Source organism: Centruroides vittatus, unplaced genomic scaffold (assembly GCF_030686945.1).
Source record: "Centruroides vittatus isolate TY-2023 unplaced genomic scaffold, ASM3068694v2 contig_388, whole genome shotgun sequence".
Classification (NCBI taxonomy): Eukaryota; Metazoa; Arthropoda; class Arachnida; order Scorpiones; family Buthidae; genus Centruroides; species Centruroides vittatus.
This window is the reverse complement of record NW_027122204.1, coordinates 1,822,655-1,841,585: the sequence shown is the minus strand read 5'-3', so window position 1 is coordinate 1,841,585 and position 18,931 is coordinate 1,822,655. Positions and strand designations below refer to the sequence as shown.

General features: G+C 30.9%; 1 protein-coding gene across 2 annotated transcripts; it reads right to left on the bottom strand.

Annotated features, from left to right (window-relative positions):
- Positions 1-960: 960 nt before the first annotated feature.
- On the bottom strand, positions 961-18,715 carry LOC136975803 (adhesion G protein-coupled receptor E2-like). Of its 2 annotated transcripts, XM_067270940.1 has the most exons (17): positions 18,169-18,715; positions 10,847-11,082; positions 9,805-10,192; positions 6,536-6,820; positions 5,522-5,962; positions 5,322-5,456; positions 5,030-5,241; positions 4,817-4,954; positions 4,653-4,747; positions 3,980-4,190; positions 3,733-3,892; positions 3,543-3,671; positions 3,345-3,439; positions 2,881-3,005; positions 2,530-2,792; positions 2,388-2,457; positions 961-2,313 (listed from the first exon to the last, which is right to left on the bottom strand). In XM_067270940.1, the coding sequence occupies exons 1-17, from the start codon at positions 18,230-18,232 to the stop codon at positions 1,224-1,226; spliced, it is 4,137 nt and encodes a 1,378-aa protein (XP_067127041.1). In that variant the 5' UTR covers positions 18,233-18,715; the 3' UTR covers positions 961-1,223. The 2 variants fall into 2 exon arrangements, with proteins under 2 accessions (XP_067127041.1, XP_067127042.1); XM_067270941.1 differs by lacking the exon at positions 6,536-6,820.
- Positions 18,716-18,931: the final 216 nt, after the last annotated feature.

The following is an 18,931-nucleotide window of genomic DNA, read 5'->3' as shown; positions in this document are numbered from 1 at the left end:
TTTTCAATGTGTATTAATATGTTAACATATTACTTATAATTTAACTGATATTATTATTATTATTATTATTAAATTCAAATATTAATTAAATTAAATAGTAATGTCTTTAAGATAAACTAAGATACGAATAGATTTCGTGGTAGCAATTTTAATTATTTTAAAGTTTTCTCACCAGATGGAAGCACTGTAACTTTATAAATTTTCACTGAAAATTCTAGTATTTTCATATGATTTGAGAAAACATAAAAAATAAATTAGTCTGTGTTATTTTTAAAACAAAAATCTAAATATAATATAATCATACAATAGTTGCGTAAATTAATTTTTAGTGTCATTTGTATATATATAATACAAGTAAATTTAAAACTTAAAATTTATTAAAATGGATTTGGGATATGATTAATTAATATTAATAATTTAAATTTAATTTATTTACTAAATATGTTAGAAAAACTTTATATTATATACGCGAATTTATTCATTATTAATAAATAAATTTTAAAGTATCGGTGTCGCCATCTGATGTCGAAATTGGAAACTTATAGAGAATATTCAAATTGCTTTTAATTTTCAGTTATAAATTCTCTTATAATTGGGTTTCGTATATTTTTTTTTTTTTTTTTTTTGAGCATTTATAGAAGAAAATGATATAATTTTGCTTTATTTTGCTGCGCTAACGAAGTGTGATTTGAAAAAAAGTCCTTCCTATTCAGTTCTAGTGTGAAAACATTTTTTATTTGATATTTAAGATTCTAGAATATCATCGTTAATTGTAATTGTTTTTTTTTTTTGTTTAATTTTTGAGTAATGCTAAAATTATACGTAGGAAAATACAATTAGTTTTCATATAATTTAAAATTTATTATTATTATTTTTTTTGCTTCAATGAACTTCCGATACTCAAAGTACATTCAATAAATGGAGACGGTACATATCCAAAAATGTTAATAACTGCATGACAAGAAGGTTAAAAACAATTTAATTTCTAATTAAATCTTTACATCGAATTTCTTGAATTTACTAATTAGTAGTATTTTTTAAACGAGATTATAACAAATATATCATAGGACTTTTTATCCACCTGTTCTGTACATTGCGCCTCTTCGAGAGGACTATGGGTAGGTGAGTATATAATTTAAGGTCAGCTTATGAATATGTCACCTGAATAATACTGCCAATCTTTGGACTAATTGACGAGAGAAATAAATCCCCCTTTTCAGTTTTTATAGTTCTGTACGTTCTTCTGTGCTGTCCATTCTAGTTTGGGTTGTGATTTCATTTCGGTTATCTTCATTCGATTCTTTTGACTTGACTGATAATTTCTTCTTTTCATTTCGTGTTTGTGGCATCTGTTCTGTGGGAGCAGGACTTTCGGCCACACTACTCTGTTCCGTATGAGGAGATTCTGCAAGAAGCGAAGCAGTGGGTGTATCTCTCTGTCCTTCCCTTCCCGTTAAGAAAGTAGTGACAGTCCTCTGAAGCGTGTTTCTTTTTTCCAATTCTTGACTAAAATAATCGGGTCGCTCCAAAAGACTTTTATACACATCGGAAGGATGCGAATTGTCCAATACTTTCTCTTGTTCTTCTTCGTCTATATAAACAATTGTAGGATCATTAAGAGGAGGAGGAAGATCTCTAGAATTTCTGGCATAAGTAGTCCCATATAAACCAGTATTGTTTGATTTTCGTTTTGGTTCTTTTTGCTGAACATTGTTTTTAGCAGTGGTGACAGTACCCAAACAAGGGAACTTCAGTGGTAATGATCTGCTTGATTCTTTTTCAGAATTCCAATAATTAGTATTGAAGACAATAGCGTTTGTATTCTCGCTACTGTTTAGACGACTAGATGTTGAACAACCGTTTTGTTTTTGACTGGAATTTGAATTTGCGTACCAGGAGCCTCCGGGAGGTGAAACACCACGATGTCGTTTTAAAGTGCCGGTAGATATTAATTGTTTCCAAGCACATCTAGCTTCTGGATATAACAAACATCTGACGATGAAAATCAATAACCCTTGAAGAGAATTCGCAATACAGAAAATATATTGAAATATTAACTTCAATTGTTTCACGGCTAGGGCTCCAAATACCCAAGTTATTCCTAAAAGCACCATAACAGTAAACGCACCACGGATCTGAGCAATTGTGACAGTTCCTCTCTTTTTCGTTGCCCCTGGTTTGGAGTTCATGCGAGGAGTAAATAACACTCGACTCACCATAATGAATACAATTAAATTTACAGATAAAATAAGACAAGACGGTCCAAGAAGAGAAATATAATAGACATATGGGTTTTCTGGAGACAACATACAGCTGAAATGAAATGTAACTTATATTAAACAACCTTAAAACATATCCAAACAAAGTTTTTTTGCAAGAATACTTACTACTCATTTGGATTTTTGTAATATTTTACATTTATTCCTGCTGTTATGGCCACAATGATAAATGGAATTCCTGAAAATACGAAAAAATTTATGAGCTTGGAAATGACAACTCGCAAATGTTTTTTACGTAAATAAAACTTACCCCAAGCAACAATGAACCTTTTTAACATAAAACGAGTTTCTACCGATGCAAATACATGAATTAATAATTGGTAGATATTTATAGCTTCTACGCACATCCAAGATAAAGTGGTCAGAACAAAATAATGGATGAATATGGCTGATATTGTACACAATTCTTTACGAAAAAATGGAATAGAGTTGGCTAGAAACGATAGATTCATTAAAAGCATAGAGATGCAGAGATTGAGCAAGATTTTCCCAGAATGATCCCTATTCAAACACCTGAATAATAATAATATTATTATTAATTAATTAATTAATTATAATGTCCACATTAATATAGCAATTAAAACTCGAGTTGTATTCGTACCTGAACAGAGAATAAGTAATAATAGTTAGGAATAATCCAAAAACAGATAATCCACATCCGATATAAGAAATGAGCGAAAGAGCTTTTTGATGCTCATCGGATACGTTTGTATTTGGTTCGGGATCCTGCAAAAGAATTTTATTTTAAATAGGAAAAAAAGTAAATTCAACACAACGTAGTGTATACGTCTTTAAATAACTTCCGCGATTTAAAAGTATGCGCGAGGCATTAATTACGCCCTTTAGCTATTCGATATCCTCGGCGTGAGTGTCACATTGGGGACACCGAGTACGCGCTTATTGCTCTTTCCCGGTGTTGTGTAGCAACTTCGGTGTAGTTGTCGTCCGTCTAGCTTGTTACCTGCGCTACTTCCATAGTATTATTTCACCGCATAAACAACTGTTTTAATTGTATATATACTGGTTGATATATTGAAAGTATTTATTAAAATTAAAAAAAATTACCAAAAGAATTGAAAATGCTGTGAGATGATTAGAAAAACAGAGCGTATAATTATCAGTTTGATTGGACCAAAGACCATCCGTCGACCATACTTTTTCTGAAAAATAAAAAAGACACATGCTGCCATCTTTTGCGTAATAAAACAAATAACAAATTTTAAAATAAATAATATAATATATATATATATATATATATATCACCTTCATTATTCCAATAAACGCATAAAATTGGTAAATTAGGGGAAGTCGGTATCCAATATTCTACTGGATCAGTTAAATTAGTTACCCGGACATTATTGACGCTCGCTTGTATTACACGACAATCCGTAACTAGAAGAAAGCTTAATTTAATTTTAATTTTAAACGTTTTTGTTTGTAAATGAATACCCACCAAGTAACGCATCCGTTGCGCTGCAAGAGTTCTTTGGGCAATTTCTCTTGGGACGAAAGAATTTGTTGTTTTTGAAAGCAGTAAACTTTAAACGAATGGCATCTTTAGCTTGTTTTTGAGCTAATGTAATTACTTCCGATGAAAGAGTTATTGAGGAAAACTGAAGAGAAAAATAACATCTTATTCATTATTTAAAAATGTTAATTAATTAATTAATAATATGAAAAATAATTAGTTTTTTTTTTACCATTTCTTCGACTTCTTCACCTTCGGAAGTTCTTCTAGTTCTAATATCTTTGTGTCGATAGGAAGGCGAAAAAGTAAGTAAATCTCGCGTAATTTCTGTTTTTTCATCGACTTTAGTAGCTTTAATAGCCACATTTTCTGTTTCGAAACTGATAGTCCCTTGTTCATTCAGATCGACTTTAGAAAGATACTTATCGATTGCTTCTACTAACCTAAAAGAGATTCAAAATTCATTTAGTTTTCTTCGAAGAATAAAAATACTTTTAGATCATGACGCGAAAAAGAAATACAGAGAAACCTTGACATATATTGAAATCTAGTTGGGTTAGCGGGGCGGTTCGCTATTCATTTCATTTTAATATGAAAATTTTATTACTTTTCCGAGATTGTTTATCGATTTCGCCAAGTAACTTTGCCAAATTTGTTAAAATGATCAAGTTTTTCAACGTTAAATTGTTACTTTTTTTTAAAAGAAATACTCGAATGCGCAAAATTTCACATATTCTCAATGGATTTGCTCTGAAAACAAAGATCTGGTATCGTATTATTTAATTCTTTTTAAGCTTAAAATAGGTAATAATTAACAGGAGATGATATTTATGAAGTAATAGATTATTAACGTTTATTTAATTTCGATACTATAAAATTTTACGATAGTTTTAAAATGGACTTACTTTCCAGTATTAGTGCCATCTTGATCTCCTGAATCTAGAACAGTTTGATTGACGGCCATTACGTTGCTAATGACGGAAAACATGCTACGTGCTATCTGCATGTTCGTAAAACTAAATTAATAAAAATGTATTACGTTTGGTGTACAGTAAAATTTCAATCTTACCGTTTCATCTTTTACCGCATAATCGACTACATTTTGAATTTGTTCTGCGGTAGAAGCTAACTTTTCTGCGTTTAAGTTATTGGGATCTTCTGTCATTAATTTCAGTTTTCCTGCGATATCTTCGGCGATTTTAAATCCCTGTAAAAAAAATATAGATTAATTATATTCAGTTTGCGTTATAAAATTTCTAATATAATGAGAATGCTAACGTGCCTTTTCTCTACATTTCTCTGTATCCATCTTTCCCCAGACTACTGTATTGTTTTCTAATAATTTGCATTTTCTTTTGGCGGTGTTTATAGTGGTGTTTAAAGAGGAGATAGTTCCATATGGACAGTCTAGATAAGCTGTTTTTCCGTGAGGTGTGTCTTTCCATTCAAACTTTCCTTTATCCTTTAATGTAATAACTTCTGATGGGCAACGAACTGAAATAAAATATAAATATAATAAATAATACACGTATGATTTGAGAAGAAATTTATAACATTTTCCGTTAAAAACTTACTTATATGCTGGCATCTTCTTCCTCTGTAACCAGATACACAGTCACATTTATAGGAATTGACACCATCGGTGCAGGTCCCTCCATTTTCACACGGATTTAATGAACATTCGTTAAAATCCGTTTCGCATAATTTACCTTTGAAATTCAAGAGATTTAAACGATTTCTTACATGTTAATAAAAATTTCGTATATTTCCTTACCTGTAAATCCAGGATTGCATCTACATTGAAAATCGGTATCGGAAATATTCCTGCAAACGCCATTTATACAAGGACTAGATATACAGGGATCGTAATATTGGCATTTGCTACCATAATATCCCATTGAGCATAGACAATGATAAGTGTGAGTCTGTTTGCTTTCGCACTTTCCGTTATTCTGGCAAGGAGACGGACGAATGGCACAAGGATTGAAAATATTACAGGAGTTTCCGGAGAAGCCACTAGCGCATTGACATTCGTACATAGAATCGGATATGTTTCTGCAAGTTCCATAATTTTCGCAGGGATTTAAAGAACAGGGATCGAATCTGTCACAATTGAAACCGTAATATCCTGTTTCACAATGACATATATAACCGGGTTGGTGATTGATCGTTTGGCATTTGCCATTTCTACATACAGCTATTCGACGTGCACAAACTGAAAATAAATAAACATTTCATAATTTACAACTAGATTAAATGCACAAGCTTCAATTAATTCTACATATACAGAGCCAAAAAGATTCAACAGTCTATTCATTCTATAGTTAAAGTTTACAGAATTATGCTAATATAGCCTAAACTATTTATCGGTTAAACTTTGAAAATAAATATTCTAATCTTCTATCTTTTTTAGTAACTAAAAAGAAAACAAAAATAATTACTAAATTAAAATATTTATAATATTACTTTGGAATCATTAAACTAGAGAATATCGAATTTGTAATTGAACATTTGAAAGTTTCGGGATTATAAAAAATATATGTCCCTGTACCAGTAATTGGGATAAATATATAATATCCCGATTTATCTATTCATCTTTGAAGTCATTAATCATAAAAGAAGAATAAGAAACCGAATCTAACTACACATTAACGATATAAAATATTAATGTGGATAGATAATAGTCACTTTATGTTGCCTAAATGGTTTGTGTTTTTGCAAAGAATAAAATTTGAAAAAATACATTTAAAAGAAAAAGAAATCGGGGTGGAGATAGTTAAGTCCTTACAATTTGGTCTGGTGCCAAAGGGAACGATATCGCTTCCCAGTCCTGTTTCATTCATATTCCATGCGTAGAGACGGAATTGGTAATCTGTCCAAGGACTAACATTTTCTAACAGTGTACACACAGAACTGGCGTTGGTGGTAAGATTGACTTGTGAAGGTGACGCATCCAGCCGTTTTGCTTCGTGGTACCTGACTAGATATCCGTTCACCTGCCCATAATTCGGATGCTTCCAACATATTTTTACAGATGTCTCGGTAGTATTGCCGACCGTAACATCTATCGGCTCTGAAAAATCAAATAAAACCATTTAAATTTTCATCTCTATTCTTTCACTTTTTATCGTAGTTGTTAATTATTGTCTGACAGAAGAAAATTGAATGGGAGGAGCGTATACGCGTAGAACATACATAAAAATAAATCTATGTTATCAGATTATTATCGTCCCATGCTTAAGGGAAAAGAATATTATCGTTATTTAGACAAGGCGGTAGATAAGCTTCGTGGAAATTTTGACATACAGTTGTACTTTTCGTACGAAATACTACTCAAATATAACGAAGTGATCTTTCTACTCTAACGTTTATTCTAGCAGCATTAATGTAATTTATTTTAATAGGAGCCACCTGTAAACTTTATATTATCAGTGAGGGGGCGACCGGTATGACAGATAAATATAAACTGTATATATTATGCTAGAATGTCTTTCAGCATTTATTTAAAATCCGATCGTTATTTATTTTATAAGTTTTATTAACATAAAATATCTATTCTATACGTAATTATACGTAAAAGAGAATACCAAAAACTGTTTTATAATGGTAAATTTTGTAGTTATTTAAATTGTCAAATCAGTATTTCCTTGCATAGAAGGGTGAAGTTAATGAGGAAGTCAATTTTGCAGGGGAAAAAATAAAATAAAATAAATTTAAATTGAATAATTATGTGAATTTAATTGTAGATATACTTTCAAGGAATAAATTTTCTCGAATAAACATAACTGAAGTAAAGTAATATTTTATTAATATCCAATGATTCTTAAAATACTAACATCAATTAATATGAATAACGCCTTAATCTATATTTTATTTCATGAAGTCTCTAACTCTCTAATCGATTAAAAATTTAAATATATATAATTGAGAATTATACACGTTACTTTTTCGTGCTTAAAACCGAGAATATTTTTACATAATAATTTATTTGAATGGATGTTTTTATCTTTCTTTTATATGTATTTTCAGGGAAAGGTAAATATTTCGTTCTGATAAACATTACTTAAATTGATTAAACAATAAAGAAATAAGGATTAATCTCTCGTAGACTAATAGACTTAAAAGTAATTAAAATAATTCATAAGACTGAATCGTTTTTTTTTAATAATCTGTATTGTTTCAGTAAGTCGAGATGTACTGTACGTAGATACAGTATATTTGAACCGTTTAGAATACGATTTGACTAGTTATGAAGTAATATTATTTGTCTAATTCGATACTAGTTTACTGTATAACTTACGAAACAATGTATCATATGAAAATAACTTTAGTATCAAGTATATAATAAACGAAACAAATATACAGTATTGCTTCACAGTTAACTCGTGTGAGAATTAATGTATTTTTATTATTAAATTATGAGGCAATCATCGAGGCTATAAGATATAATAGACTCGCTATTTTTACTTATAAAATATTCCCAATATCTAAACGTTTGTGTTTATTGCTACCATCTTCGCTGCATTAATATTATAGTTACATTTACATGGATGCTACACCAGAATTTAGGCTAGTGTATATAATTACCAGTAATACAAACTAGTCTATGAAAGATTATAATGCGAGCGAAATGGATTATCAGAAACAATGAATAAATTTAAATGATTAATTCAATTTCTATAGATTTTTAAACCGTTGCTATATTAATTTGAACTCATATTTTTCGTCAAATGCAATTTTACTCTTTACATAATTTATAAATATATTATAGTTGACGGATTAGCGATTTGAGTAAGTTTCACACGGCTAATTATTTTAATTTATTTCAAAGTTATAAATATTCCAGGCATTTAAATGAAAGTTTTTCCATGGATAAAAGCTTAAATAATTGTTGTTATATGTCTTAATATTATATTGTAATTGCTACGAAACTGATATTAAGTCGATTAAATTAGAAGATAATTATCATTTAAATTCAAAATCTTCAGTTTATTGATTCCAATATTTATCTAGAAAAAGTAAATAATTAAATTCTCCATTCAAAATCTACATTTTTATTATTATAGTTTAGTTGCAGAATGGTTAGAAGATAATGTAAAAAAAATTACATAGAAGGAAAAATACTGTAAGACAAATAAACATATTTAAACGTTTGATCTGAAGTTACGTTTTATTATCAGCGAGCGGGTCAAAAGTTATTAATTAAAGTTTTTAAAAACGTAATGTAGTTAAAGTTTTAATTGCTGTTCAATGTATTGAATTACAGTCCAGCGATAACAGACTTTTTCTCTGTTAATGGGAGATTGAGATTCATTATCGACCAAAGTTTACTTAGTTTTATTTTGTGTGTTTTGTTGTATTCGATTTTTACGTACTTCAATAACATTATATAATTTTATCACGGATATAATTAGTTCCAATTATAATTATCCACGAATGTGATAAAGCTGTATTAAATCTAACTAAATCTATTAATATCTGATACGTAATAATTGTATAAAATACTAAAAAATATATTTTAAAAGTATTATTTATTTATATAATAATGGAATTTTTCTAAAATTCCCAAACAACCGTATTTACGGTAGAAATTTTTATTATAAACATTGATTATTTACCACTGATAAATAAATAAAGATGTTTTTTATCGAAAAAATAATAATAATTTTATATATTTAAACTTCTTTCTTTTTAATAATGGAATTGTGTTCGTGATGTTAATTTTATTTTGTAATTCATTCAAATTAAAAGTAATCATTTCCAGTGTAAATGTTGCTGTAGCAACATTACTTGAAAGTTGTTAAAAACAGACAAGGCATTTATTTCTGGAATTGTATAAGCCTACACGCCTTTGCGTTGTTGCACATCAATCCCAATTGACATATTTAACATATACTTAAAAGGAACCATGTCGACATTCTAACAATACTTGAAACAGGATACGCCTACTTAAGGTTTTTTTTAAGCATTTCGTTTTATTATTAAATCATTGTAATTTCTAGAAAATGAATTATTTTATAAAAGAAATTACAGTAATTGTTTATCACCTTGGCTCACCTGATATGGTCTTGATTACGATTTCTACAAAAGTTTCGGAAGTTCTTTTAGGTGATCCTCCATCTTCGGCGAATACTCTAAAAAGTAGTTTTTTAGGAGCGTTGTTTAATTTTTTTCGTACAAGTATATCTCCAGTATTTTCGTTTAATGCAAAGTACGAACTGGCTTCGTTTCTTTCCATTGTATAATAGATTTCTTTATTATACTTAACAGGATCTTTGTCGTTAGCTTTAACTTGAAGCACTAAAGTTCCACCGGATACTTCGGTGTGTAGTTCTGCTCGATAAAGGGATTTTTCGAATTTTGGAATAAAAGTGTTATAAACCGTAACGTAAATATCCATCTGCAATAATCGTGTCTCGCCCTGATGAATTGCCACAATAATTATCTGTAATAAGTAATAGAATTATTAATTCATCGTTTGTTTTCAAATTCAATTACAGAAATACGTGTAAAATATTAGCATATTTTGCCTAAATATCTAATTAGAGTCGTCTCTTCAAAACTGATAAGAAATTCTCTAAGCCGTGTCATTGACCCTCGGAGATATCGAAATTATTAAAATACTCGAACAAATTTTCTAATTATTAATTCGGATAAGGTTCAGCTGGCCGTGTGTGGTATTTAACAATTAATATTTGGCCTCCCGCCACAACCGAATTAACAATTTAGAACAGATATTCGATTAATTATCCTCTTCTTAGTAAAAGGTTTCAAGGTCAATCGAATTCAAGCGGGGTTAATTAATTTCGGTAACACGGTGGCGTGATAAATATATCAAATAACCTCTGACATACCAGATTAGGAATACTAATCATTTTATCTATTGTTTGATCGGTCGGTCTTGAACCCCTCAGGTTATTTTAAACATCTTGGGCTGAACCTGTTAAAATGGGGTTAAACCTTCACCTAGTTCCCTTTCATCGTATTCATTTAATCGTTTTGAAATAAAGTTTTATTCAATGTAAATGATAAATTAAATATTAATACTGTTACAACCGATAATAATTACGAGCCGTATTGAATTTTCATTGATAGTTACCTCGTAAGAGTCTCCCGCTTTCTTATCGATGGTTTTTTTGGTGCTTAAGTTACCAGTCGATGAATCGAGCTGAAAGTAAGCGTAGTCACGGACTTCGATTAACGTGTACGATACATCTTGTAGCGATCCCTCAGACCCTTCGGGGTTAAACGTGTACACAGTTGTAACGTAAGTACCGGCTGGCGCTTTTTCGTATATTCTAGGTTTGTGGAAGCCATCCCTGAACTTGATTCCACCTAAAATATCCAAGCATTTTACAAATAGATACAGTCATTTATAATAATTGTATTTTCATTATTTAGAATTTTAGATTAGAGAAAAAATCAATATCGGCAAAAGTTAGGCAATTACGATAGCAACACGGAAGTCGAAGTTATTCGATTAATTTTTTCTGTTGATGCGTAAATGCCACAAAATTCAAATTCGAAAGTTAAATCTTCAAAGCACGGAAGAACGAATTCGACCGATAATTATCTTGATAGTGAGAAATGAGGACAATATTTCAAGCGACGGAGATTGCAATTTAAAATGACATTGTTCCCGTTGTAAGAGTAGAGAATAAAAAAGTCGATATATCGAAATAAGTAAAGAAAGAAAGATAGGCTTTAGTAGCGTTGATAATTTTTAATATTAATGCAAAGAAACTTATCTTGAAAATGAACATTTCAAAAATTGAAAGTTTAATAAGTTGAAAAGCTTTGTATTAATGATACCCAGTTGAGTTTCTTGTTATTTTCTGCTTTAAATAAATTGCTTAACACTGAAAATACCACTCAGTACATCATTAGAGACACCAAACAATTTATTAGGCCCGTAATTGTTTCGGATTTTTAAAAATCTCTTCTGTATTATCTCTTCTTATCGTTTGTGTCAGTCAGAAGCAGCCATCCTTTAATACATTTTGCAAACTATCTGACAATGCTGTAAATCAAAAAGTTATTTATCCCGACCCATAATAGCTTCGAGATTCTTCAGATGATCTGATGATTTCTTCTATCACGATTTATAATTTAAGAAAGATTTATATTGCTTTTCCAGCCGAAAATTTGAATAATTTCAACCCGAAACATGTATACTCTTTGACACTTATGTAATGATTAATGTCGAATAAATAAAATAACAGTTATATTAATCGAGTGTTAATGGCTTTATTTATCTGTATTGTTCTATACGTTAGACTTCATATACTACGATTAATTCTAAATTAGTTTTTGAGTAGTTTATAGAAAGTAAATCCCCGTGTAGTATGATGTTATTTCCAGGGAATGTATTGTTCGATACTTCTTTTCCCCTATATTATTTTTCATCTGTATGACTCACCACGAAGGGAGGAAGAAGCTTTTGATTTTTTCATTTGTTACTGTCTAAGTGAGTTAGAAGATCTATAACTGTAGTTTCAATAAAAAATTCAATAGAGAAACTTACTTTATTAGTAATTAGAAAACTTCTGCTCTTAACTAATTTTTGCCAGTCTACGAGTAGGATACTCTCAGAATCGATGATACTTCAGTAATAATAATATTACATCTCAGCTTAAAATATTCGATGTAATCATACATTATGAGCATCGTTCGTTAATTTCTTACCGGGATGTTCGATAAGATTGAACTCTAATAGCATCCACGGAGATAAAAGCAATTAAGTGTTATCTTGCTTCAGAGTATAAGAACTACAGGGCGGTTTCCCGCAAGAAAATTACCTATTAAGAGATTGTGGATTTAATCAAAAATTAAAATAAATTTAAAATACTTATAATAGTAATGGTATTTCATAAATTTGATTGGTTTACTCAGCCTGCCTTTTCTGATTATTTACGATTTTATGGGATTGATCACCAGATCATGTAAAATGTATGTTTTAGTAGAAGGAGCATTCAGCGATAAGAGATTTTATTCAACGTTATCCTGAAATGCCATACAGTAAACAGTTTGGAGATATGTTTACCCGCTAATCACATATGCTGCAGTTATAATAGAATTCAAAATTATAGTTACATATAATTTCAAGCCATTATCAACACAATGCATTGTATCTATATATAGTATGAAACCTAACGAACCAATATTCCACGTCAGGTTAATTTAACGAGTTAGATATGACATATAGAAGTGGATACGTGTTAAAGAATCGAACTATTTGATTAACTACAAGTGAGAAAAGTTATCGACTGATCTCGAGAGCGAAATGGAAACAACACGCTTTAGATAGTTGTTAACGAGTAGCAGATGCAACGTGTATTCGTGCAGTGGTACAGTTCTGCCCATTGACCCTTTTAATTATGATAATAAGATTCGAAAGTTTACAAATGTAGGATTCTCCGAAGTTTGGTAGCAGAGAAAGTGAGATCGAAAGGTGAGGAGCGCACTGAACTCTCTTCTAACACGATTTAAAATCCTATTTGATGTATAGTGAACGTCAGATTTTGGAATCTAACCATTGATCCACATAAAAAATAATTGGCAAAAAAAGTGCTGCCAGTACATAAAAGTTCAGTTTTCCGAAATGGAATATAACAATACAGAATAACGGAATACACTACATTAAGCATGACAAGTCACTGAACATATGCGATAAGCAATGTGACAGATGAGTCAGAGACCAGCGAACCTTACGACATTACGACAATTACCGACTCTTCTTTTAAAAATACCCTCCCTGTGACGTCAAAAAGCACGTGACGGGTCGACTTTCCGTCCGTATCGATTGTGTTTCAGCTGAAAATAAACCCGATCAAAGTCTTACAAGAGTATGATTTATGGAAATAATTGGATGTTGCCAGTGATGTGCCCTGCAAATGGCTTCTTCATTATTCAAGGGATTCGGCCACGCCCTCGAATAGGGACTAGGGATTTTCGTGACTAGAACTAATATGTCCTGCAAAACTTCTCGTCAATATGTCTTGTAAAGAGGTGACGTCATCACTAGGGAAGAGGCGATGATTACGTGATCCTATTGTAGCTGTTTGACAAATAGGATTAGTTTTCGTTTTGTAGAGATGGAAACCGTTCACTTCCATCATCTATTTTAATAGGGGAGGATTTTTCCAATGGTGGTTAGTCATTAGAAAACTGCATTCGAATCCTTAACTTAGGAGACAGTCATTTTCTGGCATTGCCACTCCGTTTAATTTTAACAATGCGTGATCATAAGTTCTAACACTTCGCATCGACATTTCTAACTTTTTATGAAAAAAAAAGTATCTTTCTGCAATATAAATTTAAGCAGCCAGTAGGACAAAATTGTTTATATACGTCTGTAGTGTAATCTATTGTTTATCATTTGAGGAATTATTTATATTTGAAGTCTTTAGTAATTTCTGTTTATGCTTAATCGATAAATAATTCTATTTGTTATTAGAAAAGCGCTTCTATTTTTTTGCTTTCTCTTTATTTATAGATCTTCCGTCAAGTAACGAATATCAACCGATGTAAATCATTCCGTTTTCTCAAATAAATTAATACAGAGCATTTAAAGATTGATTTCATAAGAATCCAACTTTTATGAAATATTTCCTACTTGATTTATTTATAAGTTACCCGAAAGTCAACAAAACAGTTGCAAAACTCCGTTCACTTTTGACAGAATCGAATTTAGTAAATTTGCAAATTGATAAATATTTTACGAATCTATCTTCGAAAATTTCTTTTTTAACAGTTTTTTTTTTCCTATAGAAATTATTTGTCAAAAGAAGAAAAATGGAAGCTAATATATTTTCTTACATTTTTTATGTCATATTTCTAAATTTTTAAGCCAGATTTCGCTAGAGAGAGAGAGAGAGAGAGAGAGGATGGAGAGAAGAAAGAGAGGGGGGGACGGTGAGAGGAGAGAGAACTTTCTATAGTTTCTTATGGAATTATTTCCAGCAATTATTACATTTTAATAAGATAGAAAGACTAATTAAAGCATCTTTTCTAAAATATAATTATCATCAATCATTCTTCAAATATGTTATTTATTTATCAAAGGATATTTGTCATTTCTAGATTATCTTCGAAGTAGGACTAGTCTATTATTTAATCCACTTCAATCTCTTAATTGATCGCTAAAGCTAATTTAATAAAAGTCACTAATGGATTCGACTTGAATTGTAGGTGTTAGGTTCGACCTGAATTTTCAGATTCAAGTATTTAATACATTATGAAGGGGTATTAAAAAAGAAAAAAAAAAAAACGTGTGTAATTTTAACCGGATAAGTATTGAATTTAATTAATCGATTAAAGTCGTCCTACACTGCTTTTATGCATGTAATGAATTATATTTAATTAATATATTCATTTATAATTTCGTCCCCTTTTTTTCTCTCTCCCTTCTCTCGTCTTTCGTGTAACAAAATCAGAGTTGCCTTTCTTATATTTGCAGTTCTAGATGAGATTTCGCTTCACTTGTTGACTCTTGTACCATGATTTCTTTTCTCGTTTACACATTGGTTGACAGATACGTTAACTTAATTTAAACCGGTAACTATGGTTATCGAAATCAATGACCAATTACGAGTGTTGGATCAACATGATTAATCATGGACGTCGTTAAATAGTCGATTTCCTTGTTGATAAGAATACTTACTAACAAATTAAATATATATAAATGTAGTTTATCTGCCGAGTTTGAACCTTTACAGTAGTTATAGCTTTAAGTTTTAAAGAGGCTTCAAAATAAATCCTTGCATTAGGAGTTTCAGTTCTTTTTTTGTTTATTTATGAATATTATATCTAGAGTTGAGTCATTTAATACTCGAGAAAGAGAGTTTTATTTAAAGTTTAGATTAAGGCTCTATATTCGGTTACTGAATAAACTATTAGTCATTGGTTTTGTCAGTAACATATCTCACTTACGCAACAGGTAAACATATATCAAAGAATGATTGTCAAAGTACATCCCCAAGTGACGAATTTTGACGTACGACAAATCGCATTTGGTCAAAGGTTTGATTGGAAAAAAATATCTTAAACGTTGATTCACAGATAGCTACTCCTACGCATTCAATAATTTTAAGACCAAAAGGGATCGAATTTGTGACAAACAGTCCCATGGAGGGTACAGTACAATGCATCTGTTGTCCAAAAATTTGTCAACTTCTATTTTTTTATAAAGAACAATAAATCAACGAAGCAAGACGATAGCAAAGTTTTTTTATTTATTTTAATTTTCACCAGACCTAAGCTTTTAAAGTGGTTAAAATGATTAAAAACGAAATTAAAACTGACTATTGTACATCCGTCTTTTGAAAAACTAATGTGTATTTTAGGCTATTTATATATTCTTTCTGACAGCTACATATCATCTACGGCAGTAAAGCCAAAATTGACACTGTCATAACCGGACTGAAACACATGATTACTCAAGTTGACCCGTGTGGTCGATGACAAGTTGGAAGAAGTTTCGGGATAAAGTCGACTAATGGATGAGAACTTCTCAAGATAGGAATTAAGAGTTACAGTGCCGCACACACCCAGATAATAATAAGTGTGTTGTCAAATAATAACAGTTCTAGAACAAGCCAAGTGGACAAAAAGCTTGTCCAATGCTTTTGTGAGAGGAATGACCGCTATTAATTTATAGTTGTATGTGTTTAGTCGGTGAACAACTGGACGATCTCGAACAATGGAACAGATTCTCTTATCTATTCACATCCGTTCATTTCGCTCATCTTTGTATTATGTGACAGCTGCTAAGTTTAATCTGAGGCAGTTTCCTTTATGGATGGCTTGTGAAATATGACTTTGATGTCATGCCAGTTAATAAAAGGGCTTAAGGCTAAGAATTCATATGCTGTTAATCTTAACGGTATAGCATCTTCCTTATTTGGTCAATAGTCCTTTTAAATCTTTTAGTCAGCCTTTTCTCCATTAGTCACGTTCCTTTTTGGTCACTATTTTTTAAAAAATTGACTATAGATGATACTATTCAGGAAATCCGTTTCCTCGGAAGCACAAAAAACTATTCTGTTTGACTGGAAGTAACATTAAGCAAGACAGATAATGCGGTTAATAGAGAAACAATACTGTGATTCTTATAGACTTAATCCATCTCATTGTAATGATGAAAATTGTCGACAGCAGCTGAAAAATCGAAACCCACTTGATGTAAAATCGAAATGGCCAAGCCGGCTTCTTGCTTTCTGCTAACTTTAAAACAGTTGTTTTCATTTATTTATTTTATTTCTCTGAAAGATTGCAACGAACATTCCGGATCAATTTCATAAGAATAAAATAATAATAATAATACACGCTAACTACAGCATATCATAAGATTTTTCATTACAAATAAAACATGTGGTTTTATCCTGTTTCGATCGAATCTTACCACAGGATAAATGTTTACTATGTAATTAAAATGCAATGAAATAAAACTAGTTATACTCAAACTGGTTTAATTGTCAAAAGCATTGCCTACTGAGCTTTACATTTTCGCTAACGTCCTTGAATGACATTTAAATACATAGCAAATATTTTTATTAGAAAACATTATATCATTCTAATTAAGGCTTTTCAAGTCTTCGAATTTATAATCTTGGGTGGCTATTCTATAAAAAGTACAGTTTCTTTCATTAAATTTGTCTTTTCTTTTTCATTTAAAAAACAAACTCATTATATAAAGCCTAGAGAAGGAGACTGAACTGTCATTAAATGCAAATAAGATCTCCATACACGTTAGACCCATTGATTACAATTTCGATTAAATTAACAGTCTCTCGGGATAGATAACAACAAGGAATACAAGGATATAAGCTATCCTAGAACATTCCCAGAAAAGAAAACGTTTCATATACAAGTAATATTAATAAATAAGAACTATTATTAAAATAAAGTAAATTAGGGGCGAAGAAATAGCTTCCTACGCTACATTCAATGAAAGGATGTCATTAAACTTTTATAATCTCTCTTCCTAGAGAAAACAGTTTAGTTCATTAAGAATAAAGTTCTCAAAACCATTTTGTCCCTCTTTACGATCATTTATTGTTTTAAACTTAACAGCAATAATTTTATACCGTTCTTCGTGTTTCAGTCTTTGACAGAAGTTCAAGTAGATCGTTAACGTAAAATAAAATTCATTTTCGATTTTCGTTGTAAGTAATGTAATGTTTGAATAATTCTAAATTATTAGCTGAATTGTAAAAGCCAGTAAGTTAATTTTAATCTGACAAATTCGTAAGTAGTTAAGTGGCATTCCAGACATGTTAGCTCACTTCAAATAAATCGAGAATAAACGATCCATCTCGTTTCAAATTTATAATAAAAATTACTTATCAACTATTCATTTGTGACAGAATCATTTATCAAGGTGTGTACATTATTCATCGATTCTTTTATCATAATCCTTACCTTGGCATGGTTGGAAATAAGAAAAGATTAGTCCCAAAACGATAACTTCCAGTCCGAACGACATGCTTGATATTCAAACTTGTAGAAAGTATATTCCGTTACTCGACGTCGAATCTTCTCGTAAATCCGTCCACCTCGAAAAAATCCATCTGAGAATATGCCTTCGCATGCTAGAAGCCAAAGCAGACTGAGATCACGAGTTCATTTCTGTACCAAAACTGGCGTAAGCAACACAGAATTTCCTTTTGACCAATGACAGTAAAGTCAGAGCTGCCGGCTAGTCAAACGTCAGACTCCTACCCTCTCTAGTGCTTTCCAAGTTGACAATCACGTGGTGCTACACTCCCGCCTGAACCTTGTCAGGGAGTGGTGCTGCGTGACGTCAGCACTTGGCTCTTACAAATCCATTCTTCGTGTTTTCTTTTTTTCCATGTAGTAAAAAATTAAGTTGTAGCGACAACTGCAGGTGCTTCTAGTTAAATAGTTGACATTCCCAGCTTCTTCTCCTGTTACCGAGTGTTGTTTGCTATTAGACTTGCTGGCTAGTCCTTGATGATAATTTGTCTATTAGTGCTAATTAAAGACAAGCGTGCTGTCTATCCGACATAAAAATTGAACTTTATACTCTACTGTTTTCGAAATTATCGGTGACTTATCAACAAATGCGAACCGTATAAAATTTCAGTAAATATTCCATTGCGAAATTTTAAGGTAATTCTTTCCGAGTATTTCACATAATTCGGTGTAAAGATTAATTATCGAT

What these genes read in the sequence shown, in the direction of transcription:
- LOC136975803 (XM_067270940.1), bottom strand. Translation starts at nt 18,232, where the DNA reads ATGTCGTTCGGACTGGAAGTTATCGTTTTGGGACTAATCTTTTCTTAT. An exon ending in AAGCGGGAGACTCTTACGAG is followed by an intron (nt 10,193 to 10,846) that starts GTAACTATCAAT and finishes TACTTATTACAG; the next exon opens with ATAATTATTGTGGCAATTCA. An exon ending in CGTTTATTGGAATAATGAAG is followed by an intron (nt 3,440 to 3,542) that starts GTGATATATATA and finishes TTTATTTTTCAG; the next exon opens with AAAAAGTATGGTCGACGGAT.